The sequence below is a fragment of the Cavia porcellus genome, unplaced genomic scaffold, assembly GCF_034190915.1.
Source record: "Cavia porcellus strain 051 isolate PalLab524CR breed Dunkin Hartley unplaced genomic scaffold, mCavPor4.1 scaffold_14, whole genome shotgun sequence".
Lineage (NCBI taxonomy): Eukaryota > Metazoa > Chordata > Mammalia > Rodentia > Caviidae > Cavia > Cavia porcellus.
In genome coordinates this window covers 11,813,679-11,839,081 of record NW_026947497.1, presented here as the reverse complement: position 1 = coordinate 11,839,081, position 25,403 = coordinate 11,813,679, and the positions used below count along the sequence as shown (strand labels likewise).

The following is a 25,403-nucleotide window of genomic DNA, read 5'->3' as shown; positions in this document are numbered from 1 at the left end:
GGGTTGTGAATCAAACTTTAGATTATAAAATAAACTCATAATCTTAATTTTATAAATTAAGATTCTCCTTTTCTTTCAAAGACTTCTTTAAAACTTATCTCAACCCATATATTTGGGACTATTTTTACCATAATCACACATATTTGACAGCTATAACCCTAAACTAGTAGTTAGTCTCCCACTCAGTGACTGAAAGAGGTGCTTTATAATTAAAAACTAATAATAAAAACTCAGATTTACTGTGCTTGAAAAGAGTGCCATTAATAGTGTAAGTCAAGAAAAGGATTGTGAACTGAGCTATGAAAAGGGGTTAGGAGGACTGTTAAAAAGGAAAGAAACAGTTTTTAAACGCGATGGTGGCTTTTTAAAAAGGTAAGCCTAAACATTATTAGGACTCAAATGCAAAAAGCAAATCAACAGAACGTTTAAATTTTTCACTGACAGTTGGCAATGGAACAGGAAAAATGAACGTGTCCAGATAAATGTCAAGAATTCACCAGTCTACCTTGTGCTACTGTGGTTGCTGGAAATACCAACATGGATAAAGAGAGCCCCAAAAGTTACATAGTCTGATGTAGATCCTAAAAAAAGAGGATGAGGATTTTGCATGTTTGTAGAATTCTGGAATGTACTACATTATCCCATGTCATGTTACCCTGCTGTAATTTGTATTTTTAATCACACTGACTTGGATTGCTGCCCAGAAATCTCAGTGTGGCTCTTGACTAAGTGTGGCTGGTTTGTGTGTTTGGCTGCTCGAGACGGCTGAAGAACAGGAGTGATGGAGAGCCTACTCCACTCCCAAACACGCAGGATTTACACAGACATAGACACAGACACAGACCGCAGAAGTAAAAGTTATGTGAAGATGATCTTTCAAAATGTCTTGGTGCATTTTTACCTTTGCAAAGGAAGCATGGCATATCTGAACTGTTATCATCACTACGCTTGCATTTTGGGGCCATTAATAAATAGGCACTGGGATTAAGGGTGGGGGTGTTGCTCACCCCAAGTAACCTGGTTAAGATATCAGAGATAGAACTGTGGTCAGCCCTTGTTGCTTCACTATCTTGTGCTAGCCATGAACCGTTTATCCTCCACGATGCCCACCCTGCCTTGGAGCCAGCCAATTATGGGTAAAAGCCTCTACAAACTGACAGCTAAATAAACCTTTCTTCCTTTAACTTTTTGTGTCAGGTATTTTGTCTCAGTAACAAGAAAAATAACTAAGACACTCAGATACAATGGACAGTAAGTGTGCAATATATTTAAACATTACATACCCAGATTATAGCCTAAAAAAGGCTAACCATATTATTTTAAGATAAATACTGGTTATAATGAGGTTGAAATTAGATCCCCTAATACATAACGTTGTTTTTTAAAACCACACCACTGACAATACCGCATAAAGAATTACAGTCAAGCACAAAACACTATCGTAGTTTACAAGTCATTAAAATTCATTTTACATATTTTATGGAGTATAAAATAACACAAATGCTTTAATAGGTTTATAAAAGAATAATAAAAAGTACAAGTATAAACCTGCCTAGTTCAATCATTTTAATAATCAGTGTCTGTAGTCTGACACAAAAAAAAAACCTTTCAAAATCAGCATATGTATTTTTTCATCCTTCCTTAGCTTTTATCTTCATTGGAGTGGGTCTCGTCTCAATGATTTAAGTAAACAGGTTCACTGACATAAAGCTTTACAGATAGATGGGAAAACGATGCACCATGGTGCACTCTATCATCCTCACAAGTGATGCTGTCCCTTCTGGTTATAAAATAGCACCAATGGAAAGAAAAAGATGGTAAAATTTTAAATTATGTTTTGTGTTGGAGAGCGTTGAAGCTGAGTACACGTGCATACAGTGTTGCCTGTTTATTGTTAATAGACGCTTAAACTGGGATATTTTGGAGACCGCTAAGACTGAACACACGTGCAGGGCTGTGGCGTGGCCTGGGCATGATTGAACTGAGAACAAGGAGACACCTCAGGGGGGCAAGATTGAGCCACAGCCACAGCTGAGGCCACCTAGAGACTTTCTGGATAGTTTTCCTTAATGACCACTGTCTGTTGCCCTGAGGGATCCTTGCCCTTCCAAGACCCTGTTCAGGTTTCCTTCCCTGACCACTCAACTCCTTGCTTGTTCTGATTAAATATGGGCTGCCTAGCATTAGTCGGCTGGCCAGCTAACAGTTACAAGCTCTGCCGAGAGGATTTCGGTCCTTCTGCAGCCCTAAAGATCATGCCGTGTGTCTCATTTCTTTGAGTCTTCGCCATGTACCCATTTGAGAGATTGGGGGTCTAGGCACAGATCCCAAGTTTTGGAGATAGTGTTGCAGAATGCCATCAATAAGCAATAGTCCCTTTAGAGTTCTTCATGAACTATCATTCTATGCACTTTAAGGAATAATAATGATAGAGCTTTTTCTTCTCCCAAGTTAAATTTGGAAATGGGTCAGTTGGGTATATGTATGTGGGAGATGATGGGATGGTTGTCTATCTGTAAAATAAATTTGCTACAGCTCAAAAACACAACCACTCTTCAAGCATTTGCCCCGCTGTGCAAATGTCTATGTACCACCACCTGCAGTCACAATAAGGGAGGAGGAGAAACGGGTGTGTGTAAAAGAAGAAGCACCCCAAGGACAAATACTAGCTATGCCTTCAGTCCCACAGTTTCTGCTGGTTCTAGCTTTATGGCACCTAGCTCCGAAGCCAGGATGTTCCTGTCCTAAGCCTGCAGGACTGACAGATGATCTTGCCTATGCTGCAGCTAAAACAATGTAGCAGCAACAATTTAACAACTTCTGTCACTTTTCCATTTCAATGATATAATTTTTCGCTTTTAACAAAAAATAGAAAAGGATTATCTTCAGATGAAACACAGAAACATACCAGAGTAAGACCACATTTTTCAAATGCACACAGAGGACTCCAGCTAAGCAGAGTTGCTAGGTCACAACTGGGTGCTGAACTCTTGGCTAAGAAATATCATACTGTGTTTTGAAGAGCAAAAGATAAAAAAGATACAAATGCTAGAAATTGCTTTATGCAGTAATCCCCACTTAGGGGATTAGAAACAGAACTGCCGAAGTGTTAAAGAAGCTGACACTCATAAAAATGGTCAATAAGACTTCTGATATTATAAAGGAGAATTAGTGTACCCCTGAAACCAGGCATTTCAGAGGTCAAACAACATTCAAGTTTTTCCCAGGAAGGATATTCTGATTTTATTTGCATAGTAACAATCATTTTTTCTCACAAGTAGTGAATTAAACAGTGAAACTGAAATCCCTATGCAGTAGCAGCTGAACTCAGGGTGAGTCTGAGCATCTTTCCAAAACCCAGGCAAAGACAGTACCTCCAAAGCCAAAGGTAAACACATCTATTCTGGAGAGAGGGAGACAGAGACAGCGAGACAGAGACAGACAGAGAAGCAGAGACTATTTTGAGCAGATGAATTACTAAGCATATGGATCCCCAGTGCTTTCCTAATCCCAGAGCTATGTTTAACAACTTGTGTACAAACCACTATTTTTATGTTCTGCTAGTATAATATGCCATTTATCATCTTCTGAAATTATTCAGTGACCTACTTTCTTAATTAAACCATTTATGGAGAACTTTTCCTTTAAAGATCCAGACCACTGGCTTAATGAGCGTCTCTGGGCTATCAGCACACAAAATTATTTATATTTGAAAGGAGAATGTTTTTAAGGGGGAGAAAGAGATGACAATTTTATAGTTTAATGGAAAGGCAAACATTTTCTTTCTTGGTTTAACGTGTTCTGATTTAACTGCCATATTCAGAAATGTACAGGGTTGATGTTAGAAAATAAAAATGACAGAATTTTACAAACACAGAAACGGAACTCAATGCACCAATATTCTTACTGCTTTTTCACATACAACAATGTCATCTTCAGGAAGGAAGAGAATCCAGAAAACCCGTGGGTTTACTCTCAACCAGACGTCTCTATCAAATACAGTCAGCCAGGAGGCCACTGATGTAGTAGTCCAGAGAGAGGGAAAACACCCTGACCTCTCGCCTTTAACCAAGCCCTTCCCGCTTCCTAGAAGTCTCAGAGCGGCCCGAGGGGACAGGGCACCTGCTTCCCAGACGAGGAGGGCAAAGGAAGAGAAACGCGGGGAGAGGGCATCTGGGGCTTGGTCCGCCCAGGGACTCCCCGCGCTTGGGCATGTCCTCCCAATGCAGCAAACGTGGGCGCACTCCGGGCTGCAGCTGCGCCGGGCCCCGCTGCAGGAGGATGCGCGGAGGAGGCCAACTCGCCAGCTCCGAGCCCCAGAGACCGGGACGGAGAAGGGGAAGCCGCGCGGCCCTACCTTTCTCTTCCTCTCCATGCGGTCTCTGGGGATTTTCCGTTGTTTTTTTCTCTCCCTCTCCAGATTTTTTTCCTTTTCATCCAGGTCAGCCTCTCGAACTTTTTTAATAGAAGCAGCGGCGTGAGCCATTTTGCAGAAGAAATCAGCGAGGAAGAGGCAGCGGGCCGGACGGTGTCCGCCGGCCAGCAGTGCAGGTGGCTCGGGAGCTCGTCCTCACCGGAGCAGGCAGGCAGCCAGAGCCTCGCAGGGCGATCCAGCGCGCCCCCGAGCCGGGCGGGACCGCGGCGCAGCCTCCGCAACGCGCAGACTCCCGCGGGCGGGCGCCGCTCTCCGCCCGCACACCTGCACGGGGCGCCGGCCAGCGGGCACCGGGCCGCGGGCGTGGACGGGCGTCCTGCTGGTGCGCGCGAAAGAGCCTGCCACAGACACACGCCTCCGGGGAGCTCCGGACTCGGGGACTCCTCCAGACGGCCCGTCTGCCCACGAAGCCAGAAGAAGGCCACCTCCGGGAACTTGCGGGGAGGTGGGCGGTTGCTCCAGTTCGAGACCACACCTCTCCGCAGGGCGCGGGTAAAATGCTGCAGTCCTGCCGCGGCCCTGCCGCCGCCACGCGCGGCTCCGCTGTCGCGCAGGATGCGCGTGCCTGCCCTTGCCACGCGCAGCCCTCTCCTCCCCAGAGGGGCATCTGGAGAACAGAATCAGAGCTGCTGATTTCAGGGAGACCAGCAAGGTTCGGAGTGATCTGCGAAGCAGGGGCTAGCGCCTGCACGACCCCACACGACGCTGCGTGGGCGGCGGGGGCGGAGGGTGTCGGGGCGCACGGCGGCGGCTGTACCTCGGACCGGGAGGCGGGGCGCACAGCAGGCCCAGCCCACAGCCCGGGCGCGCGGGGCTGGCGCGCAGGTACGCGGTACGTTCAGCAGAAGCAAAGTGGTGAAGTCAAACCGGACCACTTTTTCTGGCTGTTCCTGTTTACTACCGGGAGGGAGGAGATGGAGGATGCGACTGGTTAACCCGACAAAATGAAACGCTGTGTGCTCCTGTGCACGCGCTGCTGCTCCTGCGGAACTGGGCCTCACTTTTAGCCAGGAGGCCAAGAACTGCGTGCCCTTCTCAACGCTGGACACGGAGGATGGTGACCTGATACCCCTCCTCACCCACATACACACAGTCTTCATATTTTAGGAGAAAAATTTTTACTATTATCATTGAATGTAAAATAATCAGATTTTATGTATATCCTATTGGATTAAAAAATTACGAATACAGAAAGTGTCCTCTTAGAAAGTACAGTCCTATAGATGGGTGAAGAACATAGTCTCATTTCAACATCATATGCAGATAACAAGACAGTAGCTGTTCTCACGGGGAAAATACTGCATCTGTAGTACAGGTGGAACCTCCATGTCTATCTCATGCAACATCATTAGCACTGTAAACTAAAACTGCACGAAAAGCAGTGGATGAATATCTCACGATAAGGTAACGCACACCGTGCGGTGACAGAGAACCCAGCAGTCACCGGATTCGAAGCTTGGCTACAGGCGGGCCCACGCTGCGCCGCTGGCTGAGAAAGTAGGGAAAACAGTTTTACCGGCTGGGCCCCAAACACTGAGAATTCTGCCTCCAAAAAGACAACAATATCCAATCGGCTTCATTACCACCGAAAGCCTCCTAACTCTCTCCCTTACAGTCTTCCTTTCTGCGGAAACACCCAAGCCCTCCGCGCAGGCTTTTGGGCGCGCACTGCGCGCTTCTGGTAGCTCCTCGCCCGCTGCTTCCTGCTCTGACTCTGCCCCAAGGTTCGTCCCCGCAGCCAAACCCTTGCAAGCAGGCAGTCGTGACCTTGCAAGCAGGCAGTCGTGAGTTCGATTCCTGGTACCGATAAAAATGAAAAAGACAAAAAAAAAAAAAAAGAAAAGAAAATCGAAGCCGTCCCCAGCCAAAGTGGTTCCCAGGAGGCAGCAAGACTGCGGCGCAGGTGCGCCTGGTCTCATCTCCTTTCCCTCCCCTGAATGCCTTGGAGCGGAACTTGTAACCGCAGGTCCCTGGATTAGTGGACGTCCTGCAGGCCCAGCCTTCTCCGGGGGTTCTCTGGTTGGTGTGGGTGGTTGTGGGTTCTTCCAGGGTGCACCCTGCCCTCTGCTCCGGTAGACTCGGTTTCTGAGCCAGCACACTTCTCAGTGGGGAAGACAAAGTCCCAGGTACAGCCGGGGACCAGAGTGAGCAGCTCTTGTCAAAAAACACTCTCGGTTCATTAGCCCTTAGGTAGCCCCATGTAGACCCATTTACAAAATGGGATAGTATATCAACTTTGTTATTTTGTTCTCTAATGCCAGCAAATTTTTATATTTTTAAACTTCAACTGAATAAGTAAAGAAAATTCCTCAGATATGGGTCTTAGTTCCAGGACTCTGTCCACTTTTGTACAAACAAGACTGCTCATCTCATGAAGACAGGTAATGAATTAGATGTTAGAAGTGGGCTTGACAGACATAAGTACTGCACAAAGCAATGAGTTTGCCAAATCTTTAAGAACAATAATGGTACTGTTTTTGTTTCTATTTCTTGGTAAGATCTTTAGATGAGACACAAAAATGCAAACACACTGTGCTTTAATAGCCAAGAGCACTAGACAGCAAACGAGCTGCTCCAGATAGCGTTCCTGGGGACAGATAAACGGACTGAGGCTCAGGACTCTGAAATCACCCACCCTGGGAAAATGCAGAGACACTTCCCCCACCAGGCCTCTACTATTCAAACCACGGAACAGGAAGTCTTAGACAACTAGTATGGATATTTTTAAATCAACTGATCACAAGTCCTTTCTAGTGTGCTATTTTCATTTATCATTTCCCCAACCAGGGAACACACTGCTCCCAGAGAAGATGGTTAGCAGCACATCATCACCCTTTTATGAAACTGGGAAGATTAGACATTCCAACAGTGAAAATTTTGTCTCTCCACAACGAACTGATTCAATACTGAACTACTGATACATGGATCTTTAAAGACCTTCTTTCACATACGCCTGTGTTGCTCCAACTTTCCTGTGATTTCTGTCTGAATTTAAAAGCAATCAGTTTCCATTTTCCCAGGACAGAACAGTGCGGACTCACCAGTTGACCTCTGCACAGACAGGGCACGAGGTTCCAGTCCCAGGAGCTCAGAGCCATCTAAGCAACACACACACTGCAGTACAGGGTCTTCCCATCAGGCCTGCAGCAGGGCTTTCATCTCCCACAGGCTGAGAGCTGAATCCGGAACAGACACAGGTTCCTCTCGCATCTTACCATCAGCAGGAAAGCGTGTGTCTGCTGTCAAAGGTAGGAGCTCATCATGGCTCACACTAAAAGTTGACAGAGACTGCCTTTTGACGAGAGCAGGCCTCACTTTAAAGCCAGAAAAAAGATGACCATTTGCTGTCCTCACTGTCCAGCACCCCATTGATCACAATCCAACCCTCGGCAGAAGCTAGCATCAGGCCAGGGCAGCGGTCGATCCCAACTGAGCAAGCCATGTGCAACCTAATCCCGCATCTGGCCCCTCCCAGGAGACGCAAGGTGCAAGTGCCAGCACAATCAGAGTGCAGGCAGCAAGCCGGAGAAGATGCAGGTACACTAAAGAAGCAGTGACAACATCACCTAATCGTAACAAGGAAAAATATGTATGTTCATTTGAGCTGTAGCCAAAGGTTCATTTACTCTAATCAGGGTCTCAGTGTTAAGCCATATTTGAGATTTTGTGAGTTTTTTGAGACCAAGACTGATGGTTAGAGCAAGAAAAAACAAGTGCAATCCCCGAGTCCAGCAGTAAACCACCCTCAACCTACATCACTTGAAACCAAACACCAAACCCACGCTGATGCTGCAAAAACACTAAGGTATAGCTTGCTAATAATATAAAAGGTCCACTTCCTTTTGATAATAGTGTTTCTGTGAAGAGATGATTTAAAATCACAATGCCCAAAGGATGTCATCCTTTCGCTTTTTTAATTTTATCGGTACACTTCGGATACACATAACGATCACGTTCATCATAGAGTTGTCTCTCCTTCTACTTCTGCCTGAGGAAAGAAAGCAGGGATGCTCCAACTCCACAAGCAGACAAGCTCCTTCCAGAGTGAGGGCGCAGGAGCAGGAGCAGGGTCCAGGCCCTGCCCTTCCCACCTCAGAATCGGGCTCAGAAGGTGCCTAAAGTCTCAGAGAATCTCTACTAGTGACAGTGGGAAGCTGGCAAGGACCGAAAAGCTCCTGCAGGAGGCCTCACAAAGTGTAGGCCATAAATAGTTCCTGTTCTGTCCCACGGACCTCCTGGTGTTGTGACACAGAGGAGGGGCTGCCCTGGGCTGCGAGGAGGGGACACCACAGAGAAAGGAAAGCTGGAAAAGTCACAGCTCAAAAGGTGAAGAGAGGAGGGAAATATGCCCAGCTGTGTCTCCTGCCTCCCCCCCAGCCCCAGTCTCACTCCCTCACTTCAAAGCGTGAGCCGGGAGGGACAGAGATGAGGGAGGGACAGACTGGCTGTGCGAACCGGCTCTGCCCATGGAGATGGCTGGGCCTGACACTGGCAAACTCTTCTCACAGAGAATCCTGTCACCACAGTTGTGTTCCTCCTCTTCCTCTTCTATTTCTCTCTTCCTCCTCCTCATTTTCTTCTCCTTTTCCTACTTATCTTGCATTGCTGGGGATTTAATCCAGGGGCCTCTGCCACTGAACTGCATCCTCAGCCCTTCATGTATTTTATTTTGGGACAGAGTCTTGCTGAGTTGCTGTGCTAATCTCGAACTTGTGATCCTCCAGCCTCAGCCTCCCTGATGACTGGAATTACATGTGTGTGCCACTGTGGCCAACTACAGCTTCTAAATTAAATTAACTTTCTACACTGACATCAACAGGAATTAAAGAAATAAATTCATTCAAGAATGAGGACGGTCCCCACAAGGCTAAAATCGCTTTCTTTTTAAATTTCAGGTTGCAAATTTAAGGAGTAGTCTTCAGTTTTGCCTTTTGAAACATCCTTTGCTTAAAAATTTCCTCACCATCCTCATCCCATCGCTGTACAGCTTGGCTTCTACCTCTGGTGCTATGGTTTAATCAAATACAGAAAGGCCTGAGATGAACCAGTTTTTAAAATGTAGAGTTGCAATAGTAAAATCACCCAAGCCCTTGCCCCCATGAGAAGAAAATCTAACCCTAAGTGATTATTTTCAGAATTTCTTTGACATCTCAGCTACTTTGTCCAATCCACAGTAACTGTAGCTACCAATATTCAAGTCGTGAATGCAAAACTACTTTGAGATCTTCAAATGGTTAGTCTTAAGTTTCAAATCACTTATATATGTCTTCAAAGATCTTGAGATTTCTCTTTCCATAAATTATGTTTAATTCTGTGGTTCACAGACACTGTATTCCAAAACAATTACTGATTTCAATAAGAAAGTCACATAGGCTATTAAAATATTGCAACACTGAAGTTGACCTCACTGTTGAAGATTTACTCATGTTTTAAAACACATATGATACTTTCTTTTGGTTTTCTTTTCCTAATGGCTCTGGATATATATATTGTAGCTTTTTAACTTAGGATCAAATAAAAAGCCCTGAATTTGTAGTAAAATGTAGTCAACCTCAAGCCTGTTATTCCTGAAGGTTGCTAAGGGTGTTTTTGTCACATCAATTAGAAGTGTTATTTGGATAAATAGTTTGAGAAAGCATGTTTTAGTTAGACTATTTATGAAAGTAAAAAATAGCCTTTTGCTTTATTGGGTGAAACTCTCTTGGTGTTAGGTTTTTTACTGAGTACAACTGACAAATAAAATTATATGTATTTAGGGTGCACAATATCACACCTTGAAATATGTTGTGAAATTACTACAACTAAGCAATTAACATAGCTATTATCTGGCATACTCATAATAATTTCTAATTCTTCTATTTCCATGGAATAAATTTAAAACATTTATAAATTTATAACATTTTATAATAGCACAAGTCAAAACATACTCTTACACAAAAAGATGTATTCAGCATCTCACTCTCACCAAGAGATTATAATAGTTAAGTGCCATTCTACATAATTTCTTGATTTTTCTGTGTATTAATACATTTTATGAAAATAAAAAATTGACACTATATACTAGGAAAACCTACTTTAATCATTATTTTTATGTGACTCTAAGATAAACAACTTAAATTTTCTTGAAACACTCTGTCCTTGCACATAAATTAGCAATGCTTAAAACCTAGTAAATCTATATTAGCATGACTAGACAATTATTCAATATTTTTACATCATATGAATTATAGCCCTCTAATGGAATATTCTTGACCAGTAAATAACTAATGAAAACATTTCATTATTTTTCAAAATCAAAATAGGAAGAAAATAAAATGTAATCTTGGAGTAAAATGTGATGCAAAACTGCCAGAGATCAAACATCAAATGCATGATAACTGTGTAAGGTCTCTAGTTATCTAACCCAAAGTTCTTATCATTGAAACATGGACATAAACACTTTGGGAAGTTCCAATAATCATTTCTATATCCAGTATAATTTCTGGGAGGTGGATGCCTCAACAAACACAAAATACTTATGAAACAGGTTGTTTCAATCACAGAATAATTCAAAAACAATCACCTCCTGGCTGTATGGCTCCTAGGAGGGAAACTAAAGTTTTACAATTTGGTCATTTTTCACTTGGTGCAAAAGCCTGTGTGTCCATGGGGACCTGGTAACTTTTATGAAGATGTAAACATCTGGATTGTTACTTCTGCATGATAGCACATTAAACAGTCCTTCCCCACCCCCCAGATACAGACAGAGCTTCCATGATCTGTTTTCATTTCTTTGCCACATTCATTAACCTACAAATAACGTCTGCTGTTAGCTGTTCCTTTTTTCATTTTAGGCAGAAGCAACATTTTTATTCCTATTCTTGCCACTTCATAGTCGATAAATATAGAAACCAACATATAAACTTTTAAAAGCCTTCTTTGGAAACTATATTTTTAGAGAAAGGAATATTTGAATCTTTTCTGTGACATGGTCTTTGTATTGCTACTAAATCAGATCAATAATCAAAACACTAAGTACATATATGCACAATGAATGTTTATAGCTATTTGAAGCCATGACATCACTGGCTAATGAAAAAAATAAACATACTGGGTAAAATGCAAATAACTTATTAAAAGCCACAAGTAGCTAATATCACAATAATGAATTACTAAGAAAAATGGAAGGAGATGGAACCGCTACAAAGTAAGTGAAAAAACTACTTGTCTCCGTGTATTTTCCAAGCAAATTTGAACTCTCGAAAACTTCCTGGATAAGAAGCCAGAAATTAAAGACCAATGTTCATTCAAGGTACACAATTCAATGGCAAGACCTCTCCACAAACTCCTGAGACCTCGGAAAGAAATATTCATGACTGTCTCTTCAACAGATGAACAGCCTGGGTGTTCGTGCTCAGATGTCAGACAAAACTCCAGCCTTGAACTTGGTTTAGGATAATTCCCAAGTCACCTGTGACCATGCAGTCGGTGCGGCTGACATCGATATGTCTATCTGAAGGAATCACTTCCATCTGTGGTCTGAAATTATCTGCTTAAATAATTTTTCAAGGACGAGGATCAGCTCGCAAAGTCTCCCAGGCATACAGAAGCAACACAGCAGAGAACTAGAGCTATAAAGATTTCAGATCCTGGAACTATGAACAGGGACAGAGCAGAACACATAATTCTGGTTCCCCAGAGGTGGCATCGTACGGCCAGGTTAAGCAACCTGAACTCTTCCAACTCAGACTCTCAAGACCCAAGCCACACCACTTTGCATAAGGACAGAGGAGTAGAAATGATAACAAGCAACACAACCATCAAACAGTAGCACATCTATGCTCAATCATATACATACATCCCCCCAGCACAGAGCATTAAAGCCAGGCCCTTCACACTGAGCCACGCCCCCAGCCCTTTTATTTTCATTTTGAGACAGAGTCTCACATTCCGTCACTAAGTGGCCCCAGCAGAATGCAAGTAACCTCAGCCTCCCTCAGTGCTGGGATAACAGGCAAGTGCCACCCTCCCAGGCTAAGACAGCGTATAATACTGAACCTTAATTTTAGGCTTTACACTATGATAGTTAGCACCAAATTCCCAGGCTGGTGGGCAGCTTCCTTTCACGTAGTGATTCAGGAATTCAGATTCCTTCTGCTTGGTCCCATTGCAGAAGTGCTCAGAGGTGGGCTTTGGAGGTAATGACCATGACAGCCCGAGCTCATAAAGGAATTTATCCACGAATGTGTTCACAGTTCTCTAGAATCTTGCATCATGTACCTCCAGTCAGCATCAGACAGCACAGAAAAGCCATCTACTCTTCTCTCAAAATCAGACAGAAAGTTATTTCCCTCTCGTAGGACAGTCAGGCTTTGGTATAATGATTTCTGGAGGGTGAACACCTGAATAGGGTCTTTGCCGCGCCAACAGGAGTCACTTCTTGATCAGGGAACATGAACAATTAACTAGCTGTCTCTTGTTTTTGTTTATCTATCTCCCTATGAGTTGATCTATCCATCATCTAACTGCCTCACTATATTTTAAAGCAAATTGTAAGGTAGCTCCCCAACCGTGTTATGGAGTTCAGGATTTATCCAAAAAAATATGAAATCACTAGAAACAGGGACTTGAGCTTCAGTCTAGAAATATGAATTTGAATTTTTTAAAATTTTTAACATTTTCAATCAACACATAATAATTGTTCACATACATAGTCTACAAACATACATGCTTCAAAACATGTATATGATGTAACATCTTAAGAGAGAACTACAACATTAAACTTTCAAGAATTAAAAAAGCCACCAAAATCTAATAAATAGGTAAGTATAATGGAAAAATATTTAAAAATTTTTCATAAATTGTAAATCTTATATGAAAAATTAACTTGATGGCTTTAGCAGAGAGCTGGGGTTATATTTAACCCAATTATCCTTTGCAAGTAAAATATGATCTTTTTGTTTTATCAGTGATCTTCATTAGATTTGGTTATTAGGAAGCAGAACCTCTTGGCACAGTGGAGGTTGTTCAGCCCAAGTTTTGAATCCCACCTTGGACCCTATGTTGTGTGTGTGACAGTCTTTCCAGGGTCGAATCTCCTTTTACATTAATAGGGGTGATGTTTGTCTCTCTAGTAGAACCAAGTAAATAACACATGCAAACATCTTATAGGAACTTAATAAGCGGCAAGTCCTATGATTATTTTGAAAATAAAATAAAAGGAAAAACAACAGACGTGCAAGAAGCACAAGGGAAAGACACAATAAGACAGAATTGCTCCCCTCACCCCAAAGAAGACAGTGCACTGGAAGCGGCTGCGGGTTGCCTTGGGCAGTCAGCACCATTAATAAGCTCACACCTCTTCAAATCCTCTGTAACAATAAAATCTAAGCCAAACTTATAACCCTGTGGAATGAAAATTAGTGAACATGAAATTCACTGGAAATTGGTGAACATGGGTACACGAGAAAGTGAACTGATTAGTCCCAATAACAGTATAGCTCGAAAATGGCTTCAGTATCAAAGGTTAGGATTGGCCTCAAGCAAAATAAAGGATCATACCACAAAGCCTTTGTTTTAAATAGAAAAGCAAAACAAAGAACAATCACTATTTGATTACCAGACTACATTCCAAATAGGAGATCTGCAACAAGTTCTTTTAGAAATAGATTTATTACCAAGGCAAAGAAATAAGTGGACAGGAGATGGAACACCTTTTCATTTCTATAACTGATCCCTAAAATCTGGTTTAGTAAAAGAAGAAACTGGCCCAGTTACAGAAATAAATATAGACATTCAGTCCACTAGCCTGTTAGTTTGGCATGCCTAAGATATATTGTGGAGAAAATTGGTCCAAAAAAATGTTTTTCACTCATATGTTAGAAATAAAACATCACTTTTCCCCCACCAAAACAAAATCAAACACCACTTACAATCCTACGACGGTCAGAACTATGAATACAGTGAAGACGGTAACAGGAGCATCTGTATCTCAAGCATCCTTCTGCTTAGATATTTTCTCTGCAGTGTCAGCATCAGAACTTTTACAGATGGAAAAATATTTATGGCTCTACTGAAGAAGAGCTGACTGTAAATTTGGAAGAGTGCTCTTGGACAAATCAGGGCAGAGAACTTGATTATCCTCCAAACCTCAGGAACTTCTGGATAAGGGGCCCATTTCCATCCAGAACTTCATGCTAGAAAAGTATCTGCTGCAACAAAAATTCCACAAGCCACTGAAATAAGCAGCATAAATGTATTGTGATGTGTGTTCATAGAAGATAGTGGAGAGCGGTAGCCCTCTGCTGGACGAGATCCTGATGTCAGCAGCTCTGAATCTCTGAGGAACTTGGTGTTTCTATCAGTTCAGAGAGACTACTTTAAAGCTTGCTGCACGAATTTCTTAGTTGAGAGACTACTTTTCTGCTTTGCAGAACAGAGATAGCAAGTGTGTTCTCTATCAAGCCATACTATAGTGCACTGAGCTATAAGAATCTAACACAAATTATAAATCAAAGGACTAGGGTTTTTCCTGACTAAAAATAGAAATTGAAACAAAGCAAACCCTATCTGCGCATAAGCAAGATATTTATAGGTTCTCAGTCGCAAATCCCTACCTTGCATTCTCTTCACCTTATCGTAGGTTAGATTAAAATACTTCTAGCCCATTTAAAAAGACATTTGTTTATACAGTCCCAGGCAGTGCATTAATATGCACCAAGTTAGGAGTAAGATAAACTATAATGTACAGTGCACTATGACCAGGATAGTTTGTTTATGAGTACTGCACAAATTTCTAACCATGATGGAGAGTTACCCTGGCATATGTATCTCCTAATTTATACATACAAACACAGCTTTCTGAAGCATGTGAGATCCTAGAATTACATGCTATGCAGAAATGATTCTTCGTGCTTGTTGTAAACATAATGAAAAATTATTTGGTGTGTGTGTGTGAAAACAACAATAAGGCTTAACCGGAATTTCTTGAAATAGTTTCTTGTGATCTGGGATCAATTTCTGGTTAATCTTATTCCACATAGCTAATGTTTTCAAAATTCAAAATCTTCCTAAATGGTGGTACTTGGAAATCTCTTGCATTAAACTTTCTCTTCTCTTTACTGTGTCTGTCACAGCTGCTTCCTAAATCAATGGATAAGACTTGCCTGGTTCAGTCTCTCCAACTTTTCCATTCTCACTTGATAGTCACCTTTCAGTTCAGCTAAAGGACTAAGGAACTCGTTTCCAACTCTCCAAAATTCAAGAATGCCTAGGCAAGACGCTTATTCCTGTAATCCCAGCACTTTGGAAGCTGAGGCAGGAGGATCTCCCTGAGTTCAAGGCCAACCTGGGCTACACAGTGAGTTCAAGGCCAGCCTGAGCTGCATAACAAAACCCTGTCTCAACAAACAAACAAACAAACAAACAAACAAAAACAACAAAAATGCAGTAGAGCATGCTTTTGTATCTCAGTTCAGAAACTGGGCTTCTGCTTTGATATCAAAATTTCATTCCACCTGGGCTGATAACGTCCCTAGGACTTCAGCAGCACGACCCACAGGCAAGATCTTCCAGAGAACAGAACTGCCAAGAACTCCACTGAACACCAGCCCCGCTCCTGAATGTCCTTCTCCACACTGTGCCCCTGCGTTGCGACACCCAAGAGTGCTTCAGAGCCACTGGTTCCGGGGGTAACGGCCACTGCTGGAGCCCTTTCCACCCCACTTCCGCATGTACGAGCTGCAGTCCTTGCTGCTGCCCTGGTCTGTAACTAGGTACTGCCAGGAGGAGCCCCGAGATAGCCCACATGGTAGCAACATTGTTCTTTGTTCTTCTCCTATTATTTTTTATTCCACTAATTTTAAATCACATTTCCCTTGCTTTTCTTTTTATGGTCCCACATTTTCCTTCAGTTCTTTTTCCCTAATCCATGTGTCTCCACAATTCTTTTTTCTTCATCAGAATTGAGAGCATCAGATCTCTTTGTGATAATGAGGTTTTTAAAAACTTGTGTAAGCCAGGACTTCCGGGAAAACATGGCGGACAGATAACAGCAACTACCGGAGGCTCTCTGAAAGACTCGGCTCAGAAGCCAGGAATGGTGCGGACTAAGGAGACATAAGCAGGTGGAGATATGCTCCGCTGACTCAGGAACGAACTGGGCTGAGAGAAACCAACTTGGCATGCATTCCTGGTGCTAAAACAGGAACAGAAAAGCCTCGGTGTGGAGGCTGGACCCCGCGCCATTGTAAGCCACGATTTGGGTTTCCCGCCGCACGGCGGCTGGCTGCCTCTACAGTGGCTCGGCAAGGAGAGAGACGCGCAGAAGCTCTGAGAACAGAAATCTGCGAACGGCAGGGAGGCGTGCACTGACTTGTGGTGAGGTGAGTGAGAGAAGCTGACACTCTACCACAGTTTGACTCCAGCGGAGGACTTTCTGGGTCCGAGCAGTCCTGCGGGAGCGGGGCGCGGTGGCGACTCCAGCCACACATCCCCCTCTCGGGCGGGATTGGTGAAAAGTGCCTGGCCTGCGTGACGCTGCCGGCGGACCTGGTAGGCTGTCCCAACCCAGATCCCAGAGCCTGACGGTGGCCGGGAGGGGAGACGCGTAGGCTGCCTGGTCCGTAACTCCCTGGTGCGCAGCGGTGAGCGGGAACACCTAACTGGCACAATTCGATCAGGCTGTGGCTGACTGGGAGAGAAGCTGGGCTTCTTATATAAGCTTGCATATATAAGGAACAGAGAAGAAGAGGCAGCATGGGAAGAGGCAGCAACAAGAAAGGCTCCTCGGCCCCCAATTCTGAGAAACAGGCAATAGCAGACACCGCACCAATATACATAAGGCACCATATAGAGAGCCTCATAGACCAATTCAGGAATGAAGTTATCAACGACCTGAAGCTAGAAGTATGCAGAATAGTTAGAGAAATGCTAAGTACCACCCAAGAAAAAACAGGCGGTGGAATGGAAGAACAGAAAAAAAGGGGAGAATTGTTTGATGGAGAAAACAGAGAAAGCATAGAATTCGTGAAGCAGGTTCAAAGGGACTACCAAGATACTAAGAAGTCTATAGAAGACTGGCATAACAGCTTGAAAGAAACTAAGGACAGACTATCTGAACTGGAGGGCAGACTTGTAATATGGGAGAATGAAATGAAAAACTTCTTAAAAATAACAAAAAAACAAACAGCAATAATACAAAGACAAGAAGATGATAAGAGGATCCATAACTTAAGGATTAAGAACATAAAAGAAGAAGTAGGGACACAAACGAGTGAACTACAAAAGCTACTCACAGAAATAATCCAGAAGAATTTTCCTAATTTAGCAAAAGGTAAAGATACTCAGATGTATGAGGCATACAGGACCCCAGCTACCTACAACCCAAACAGAGCAACACCCAGACATATAATAATAAAAATTCCAGAAATTCAATACAAGAACAGAATATTAAAAGCTGTAAGAGACAAGAAACAGACCACTTACAAGGGAACACCCATCAGAATTACAGCAGATTTCTCGGCACAAACCATCAAATCACGAAGAGCGTGGGGGGAAATAATTCAAGCTTTGAAAGATAATAATCTCCAGCCAAGATTGAGATATCCTGCACAACTGTCCCTGGAAATTGATGGAAAAACAAGGTGCTTCCAGGATAAAGAGGAACTGGGGGAATTTGCAACCACCAATTCAACTCTACAGAGAGTATTGCAGGATATTCTAAGAAAAGAAAAATACAAAGAATCCAGAAATAATGGCAGAGAGGCCACAACGAATGGAGCAGAGAACAAAATGAAGAAGACAAACTGACAGCTACTGACAGAAAAAGAGCTCAACAGAAATGAGGCAGAGAAGATTGGATGATAGGAACAGCTATTTTGGAGAAAATGACATCTTAATAGGTAATACTGATTTAGTATCATCTTGTTTTGAAGTCTCATCTAGCTTTTGTCCTTCTGTCTCTAATGGTCTAAATAGGTTGTATCTTACTGGATTTTATTATGTACGATAGTATAAGCAAAAACCTTGTAAAGACAAGGAGATTATACAGAAACCATTATTCATTTTCTGTTAGTCGATTCTAAATACTCTGTAATGCTGTCATTCTCTTGAATGGTTTTACATTGTTTTGATATACTTAATGCTACAGTATATGAAGTTGTACTCAAGGATTTCAAAGAAAGAGACAATATGGTAACTACTTTTAGGTTAGGATTATCTGATGGTGAAACACTATTCTGCTTAAATGGTTATGTTTTGATCTGCACTGTTTCGTTGTTATGCCCTCTTTTATCTCAATCTCCACTCCATTATTTACTTTTTTATCTTTATCCTTTTAATTAAAGGAAAAAAATAGCAGGATATATTATAGTAACCCACTTTGACTTTTCATTACCTTGATTTAAAGCCCTGTATTACTCTCACCATCTGGTTTTTAACTGATGTTCCCCTATTCTGTTTTGCTGGATAGTATCAGGTTCGAAAGTTTAGGCATCAGCTGTGAAGATAATGAGATTCATTATGACGCCCATTCTTGTTGACTTTTATCTACTTTTGAAGACCTACAATGTCTCCAATGTTTTGGTTTTGTCGGTTTTATTCTTTACTGTTTTGTTCAATTGTATTATAACTAACGATATAGGCAATTCTATTAGAGATAGCGGGAGGCATTATAGTAACCATAGTTGATCACCTTGTATTATGTTTTTACATTATCTATTATGTCCACCCTTTTGACTTGACCAATTCTGTTCTGTTATGTCACATTTGGTTTTACTCTCTTCCAAAAAAGTAATAAGAACAGTGGGAGCAATGAAACCCAAAATGTGTAATAGTCATGGTACAAAAGAGAGGAAAAGAAAGTGCTCCAAACTATATAACTGCATGTATATTTAAGTGTATAAGATAGAAAATGATATCACAGAGTTTTATTGGATCAATGAACAGAACTGTTTGCAGTATCATTGATGGAATGTCCACTTTACAAGCTTTAATTTTGTGACTTGAACAATTATTTCTAAGATGACAATATGTAATCCATTAACTAGTGATTTCCTACTGTTCATTTTTTTTTCTGTAAATCTGTATAACTTGTACCCTTTCCCTGCTTTTTTTTTCTTTTCTCCTTAAATAAAAAAAAAAAAAAGAAAAACAACCAGCAACGTTCTTAATGCTATTCCAAAAAAAAAAAAAAAAAAAAAAACTTGTGTAAGCCAAATAACTGCTTTTCTTTGTCTCCATATTTTCCAGCCCAGAATTCCCATCATGACTATGTCAAAATCAAAAACAAACCTCCAGCTGAGTGTGGTGGTATGTCCCCGTAACCACAATACTCTGGGAGGCTGAGGCAGGGGGGTCCCAAGTTTGAGGACTAAAAGGTAGATGTAGTTCAGCACGAAGGCCCTGAGTTCTGGCTCCAGCACTGCAATCAATCAGCTGATCAATCAATGTTTTAAAAGACTGCAGCATTTTACCCATGGAACAGAATCCTTAAATAAGAGTTATACTCCGCTGTAGCCTGGTGCTGTTGAGAAGCAGCCTGGCAGGAAGGATGCCCTCAGAGCAGAAACTGGGACTCTACCCCCTGTGACTCTGGGTTTTTTTACGTCCAGCCACAAGGTGAGCAGGTTTCCTTTGCCATGTCCCCCACCACTATGTGGCTTCCCCACCACAAGCCCAAAGCAACAAGACCAACCAATCATGGCCTGAAGCCTCCTGGGCCATGAGCCCAAATAAACCTTTCCTCTTCATACACTGATTCTCTCGGGCATTTTGTTACTGTGACAGAAAGCTGTTTAACACATATTCTCAGCTCGCATGTGAAAAAAGGTACAGACTAGAGAAGGATAATGTAGAAAAAGGAGGTCTAGCATCCAACCTGTTTCCAGTGTTGCCTAATACCTGTTAAATCCTAGGTTCCCAATGCCTTCTGAATTCAAAAACACTGCCTAATGTGGGATTTTCTTCTGAGGGAGAGAAGCAGAGGCACGAGGGAGGAAGTCAAAAACTGTAATACTTTCAAGCCAAATATCATACTTTTATTATTAATATAGGCTCACACATCTCACTTCTATTTTATATTTAAATAAACACTTAGATGTGCACTGACATTTCATTTCCTGAAAAATGACTGATGGACACATCTAATGTGTATATGGTATCAATTTTATATAGCTGCCTTTTAAAATACTGACAATGAAAGCTTGGTACTCCTAAATTTTGATGAATCATTAAAGGCACGAGTATTTCAGTAAAGCTCTGCAAAAGTACTACAGTAATATTTCAAGTGGGTTTTGCTTAGTGCTAAGCAGGATTCTAAATTATTTCAGTCATTTAAAGTAAATGCGTACTGACAGACGCCAGAGTGACTTTTGAGTACTTTCAAAATTGCTATTAAAACATCACTAACATTCTTTTCCTTTACTTCAGAATATAGTTTCCACTTAAAAGAAGTTTTAAGTTTTGGAAAATATTATTTTTAAAACAGTGGATGTTTTTGTACCATGAACTTTATCAAACTCTCTCAATTCCTGACAACCTAAGCATTTATTTCTTAGCATTTAATATCATCTTTTCTTAAAGGAAAATGTTTTAAGAGAATAAGTGAAAGAGGATGAAAAGCTTTCAGTCATCTTGATATAAGCCATATCACAATATTTGCATTCCACAGTGAGGCCTATTTCATTTTACACTGTGCTTTATACCAAATTAAGTTGTAAAAATTCTATTTGTGCTTAATCATATCAGGATTAGACCAAAACTGGATGGCATTTATGTGGGTTTGATGAAACCCACATAAATTTATTAAATTTATTTTATTAAAATTAAATTTATTTTATTAAAAAGTATAACGGTTTTTCTGAGTAGGGGAAGGTAAGCACATCAGTTAAGTACAAAGAGGAAAACCCATTCTGTAAAGAAGCTACCAAACTAAATACCGTGATGCACTGGCTTCCTCTTTTGTCCTGCTTCCTCTCACTGTCTGTGCTTCCCACCTCGTTTTTTTTTTTTTTTTTTTTACTAGAGGGGAAAAGTTCCACAGATAGAAAAAAAACAATAACTTGGAAGAGCAGAGAAAAACAGAAATGAACTCAGTCCCAGTAACAATACAAAGGTGCAACGCATAAAGAGAACATGCCCTAGAAAGTGAGTTCAGTCTATTTATGTGTGAAGAACTCCAGGAAATAATCCTGTCAAGGTACGAGTGACCTCCGGGCTGCCAAATCAGATAGGAAGCTTGTTGGTCCCCTCATCAGCTGGCCTTTTAACACCACACAGGTAAGCATCAGTCCTCTTTTGGAACTCTACTAAGTTCCAGCACTCAGGACGCTCTTCTCTTCCTCTATCTTTTTAGCTGTACCTCCATTGTCTTCTTACTGAAAATCAAATATCCAGAACTCTCCTGGGACCTCCTCGCCTCACTCCATACCACACACACACACACACACACACACACACATGCACACGCACGCGCACGCGCACACACACACACACACACACAGGTCTTCGTATGTCTCTCCCCACCACAGCATCTGTTTCCATAGGTTTAAATATCATATCTGTTCCAAATGTAAAGTTTCTATCACCTATTTGTATAATCATAAGATTTTTCCTCTTCAGTTTATTGCTGCAATGGATTACATTAATAGAGTTTCAAATACTGAGACAAAGAAATAATTCTAAGTCCAGACTAAATCTCAGCGATAATACATAAATATTAATTTATTTGCTAATTATTTGCTGAAGAGGTTTATATTTATTTTCATGAAAACATTGGCCTATAGTTTTCTTTTCTTGTTATTTTTATCTGGACAGGGTATTAAGGAAACAGTGACGTACAGAACTAACTAGAGAGCGATCTCTCTTTTTCTGTCTTTTCTTTGTGGTGAGATTGTACAGAAATGGTGTTGCTTCTTCCTGAAAGGTTTATTATAATTTGTCAGGGAAATTATTCAGGCCCTGACTTTATTAGAAGGTACTCAGTGATCCGGGTTTTTTTCATAACGGTCTTGACAAATTGTATTTTTCTTGCTCTGTTTCACCTAAATTGTGATATGCTTATTTATTGTCCTTTTTTGCCCATGAGATCAGTAATAATGGTGGTTCTTTAATTTGTGTCTTCTTGTCTTGGTATTCCAATAGAGATGTATCAACTTTATTGATCTTTTCAAACAACCAGCTTTTGTTTTCATTCATTGTTTTCATTTACATTGGTTATCTCTTCTAATTGCATTTATTATTTTTTTCTACTTGCTTTAGATTTATATTGATCTTTTTTCTCTAGTTTCCTAAAGTATAAACTTAGATATTTGGATTTTGCATCTTTCTTCTTTTCTATGTAGTCAACGCTATAAATTTCCCTCTGTAAGGAAACAAGAACTCTGAAACATGGTTTCATGGTTTGCCCAATATTATATAAATAATTTTTTGCTTGTTTTATTGGGGTTTTTTGTTTGGTTGGTTGAAGTTTTTTGTTTGCTTGTTTGTTTTTGAGACAGGATCTCACTACGTAGTTCAGGCTGGGCTTGAACTCACTATGGCTACCTTAGGTTGCCTTGAATTTTTAGTGATTCTTTTGCCTCAGCCCCGTGAGCACTGGGATTACAGGTGAGTGTCACTACACCCAGTATGAATAGCATTTATTGACTACTAAGATTCTTTAAAATTTACTCACCATTTTATTTTACCCAAACTGCACATGTGTATGTAAAAGACAAAACATCTATAGCTATTTCTTTCCTCTGAGCGAATAACTAACGCAAACTTTGAAGTTAGCTTTGGAAAACCAAAAATAATTGATAGTGCTCCCATGTCTGCAGGGTTCTGACCCTCAAAACATGTTTCTACACTTCCTCTAGTTAAAGCTCGAGTTAATCCCCTTTGAAACATGGTCATCCTCGGGCAAAGTTTGGAAAGATTTTCATCCACACAGTGCTTCCTGAAATAAATATGTACCAAAACAGGTAATCTGAAGACAATCTAACATTAATTCTGATTTACTTTCCCTTTTACTTAGAAAACGAGTAAACTTTAATTATGCAACACATTTTTAGGCTGTAGTAGTTGGACATTATTTACATACTAAAATCAGTTACTCTTGCTAAAATAACTACGAAGCAGTCAGAGCTACCACACACAGCCTAAGCCAGGTCCCTCTCAGTAAACAGACATCATCAATCTGCGCGGATTCTGTGAACTCTAGCAATGAGATCCATCAGAAAGCAATGCACATGCACACTTTTCCACGGGCTGACTTTGGGGGAGTAAATACTCATCATCAAAACACACTATGTGGCCACCATGAATGGAGGGTCACCATGTGGACTGGCAGAGGCCTGCACACAGAGTCTGAGTGCTCACTTGAAGACAATCCAGTGAGACAGCAAGAAAGGGTGGCATTGGACAACTCCACAAATGACAAACAATCTTAGCCAGGCGACGGAATTGAAGGAGTGACATTTTTGCATAGAAAGGGCCAAACGAAAGAGCTCTTGATAACCCTGGAGAGAGCTGGCATTGATCTCGCCCAAGGAAAATGTGACTGTGCAAAGAAGTTCAATTTACTGAGATGCTACAAGGAGATCCGAGGTTGATTTTCACCCTAGCTTTACTCTAGTTCAGTGAACCAGAACAGTGTAGTAAAGTGGGCCTGTTAGTCTTGAATCGGTGGTGTCCTTTCTTGCTTTGGAAAAAAGTAATAATACAATAATAGGGACGGGTATGGCTGCATTTTGGTCGCCAAAGGCTTCTTTACCTAACCTCACTGGAAGATAAATGTGGGCGTGCAATGATGTGATGGTCAGCAGAATCTTTTTTAGAAAGACTACTTATAAATCTTGTAAGTGTTCTTACAGAGCATGAATTCCCCTCCCATCCTCTGTACATTTTGCTGGACATGAGACAGCTTGAGTCTCCAGCTCAGGCTGCGAGGTGGAAGCCTCGTGGTGATAATCTAGAGCATTGAGGCAGGAGGACCCTGGGCTCCTGACCCCACGCGGGGCCTGGCCAGCCCCAGGTTGCCTCTGCCTGGGTTTACACATTTCATGCATGAGAGAGGGACCCTAGGTCTCACTTAAACACTGGTACTTTCAGGTTTCATTGGTTCCAGTGATCAGTCAAGTATTTACTTAATCAGCTATCCTAACTGATAAAGACACCTGGATCCTTTTTTGTAAAGAACTTGTTCAAATAGGTGAAGAAGCATGTCATAAGGAGATCTATACAGTGACAAGGCCTTCATGAAACAGAAAACGCTGGCTTCCATCACAGGCATTGAACGCCTGGTCAGCTCCTAAGAGCTCCTGCTTAAATTTTATAGGAATCGGGGTGAACATGGCAAGACAATGGGACACGAGGTATATTGCCTTGGCTGATTGATTTTATGCACCTTTTGAAATATTTGCCAATGCAGCACCCTAGAGAGGAGGATTTCTAATTAGATAACATAGATCTTTGTGCTCCCCCCGCCCCAACACACACAGTCTCATGCTAGAACAGTGGGTGTGGCGGGAACAGAAAGGTGCTCAGACACCAGCAGGCAGCCCATGAGATGGCCCCACCCCTGCTCATGGACACTTAGGAGACCTGCCTGGTGATCCCTCAGAACACAAGGAAGCTGCGTGTGGATGGGAAACCGGCAGGGGAGGAAGCTGACTTTACATTCACTTGCATGGAAGGCCCGAGAAAACTTGAACTTCTGTTGCTGTGAACCCAATATGAACTGTTCCCACCAAAGCTCGAGTTGAAATGTAGCACTGCTGCTTCTACAAGGTGCTTAGGGCAAGAGAAAGACCCCTTTCTCCTGCGAAGGGTTCCAGCTCTCAAGGAACTGCACCAGTTCCTCCAGCACAGGTTGTTATGAAGGGGCTGGGCTTCAGAGGCTGCTCTCTTGCTCCTTCCCTTACCATGTGACCCCTTCCCATGCCCCCGCTTCCCTGCCCACCTCTGTGCTATGTGTGAAGGAGCACAGGGCCCTCACCAAAAGCAAGCA

The 25,403-nt window shown here is 41.9% G+C and overlaps 1 protein-coding gene across 47 annotated transcripts in view; it reads right to left on the bottom strand.

The window, feature by feature from the left end:
- Ank2 (ankyrin 2) overlaps window positions 1-25,403 on the bottom strand; it is a 505,060-nt gene that overhangs the window by 241,267 nt on the left and 238,390 nt on the right. For 4 of the 47 annotated variants that reach the window (XM_063260656.1, XM_063260662.1, XM_063260678.1 and 1 more), the window contains exon 1: window positions 4,358-4,513. The exons of the other annotated variants lie outside the window; for them this stretch is intronic. In XM_063260656.1, coding sequence (XP_063116726.1) covers window positions 4,358-4,486 — 129 coding nt within the window. In that variant the 5' untranslated portion in view covers window positions 4,487-4,513. Of the gene's footprint in view, window positions 1-4,357; window positions 4,514-25,403 lie in introns of those variants that run through there. 47 annotated transcript variants of the gene reach the window in all.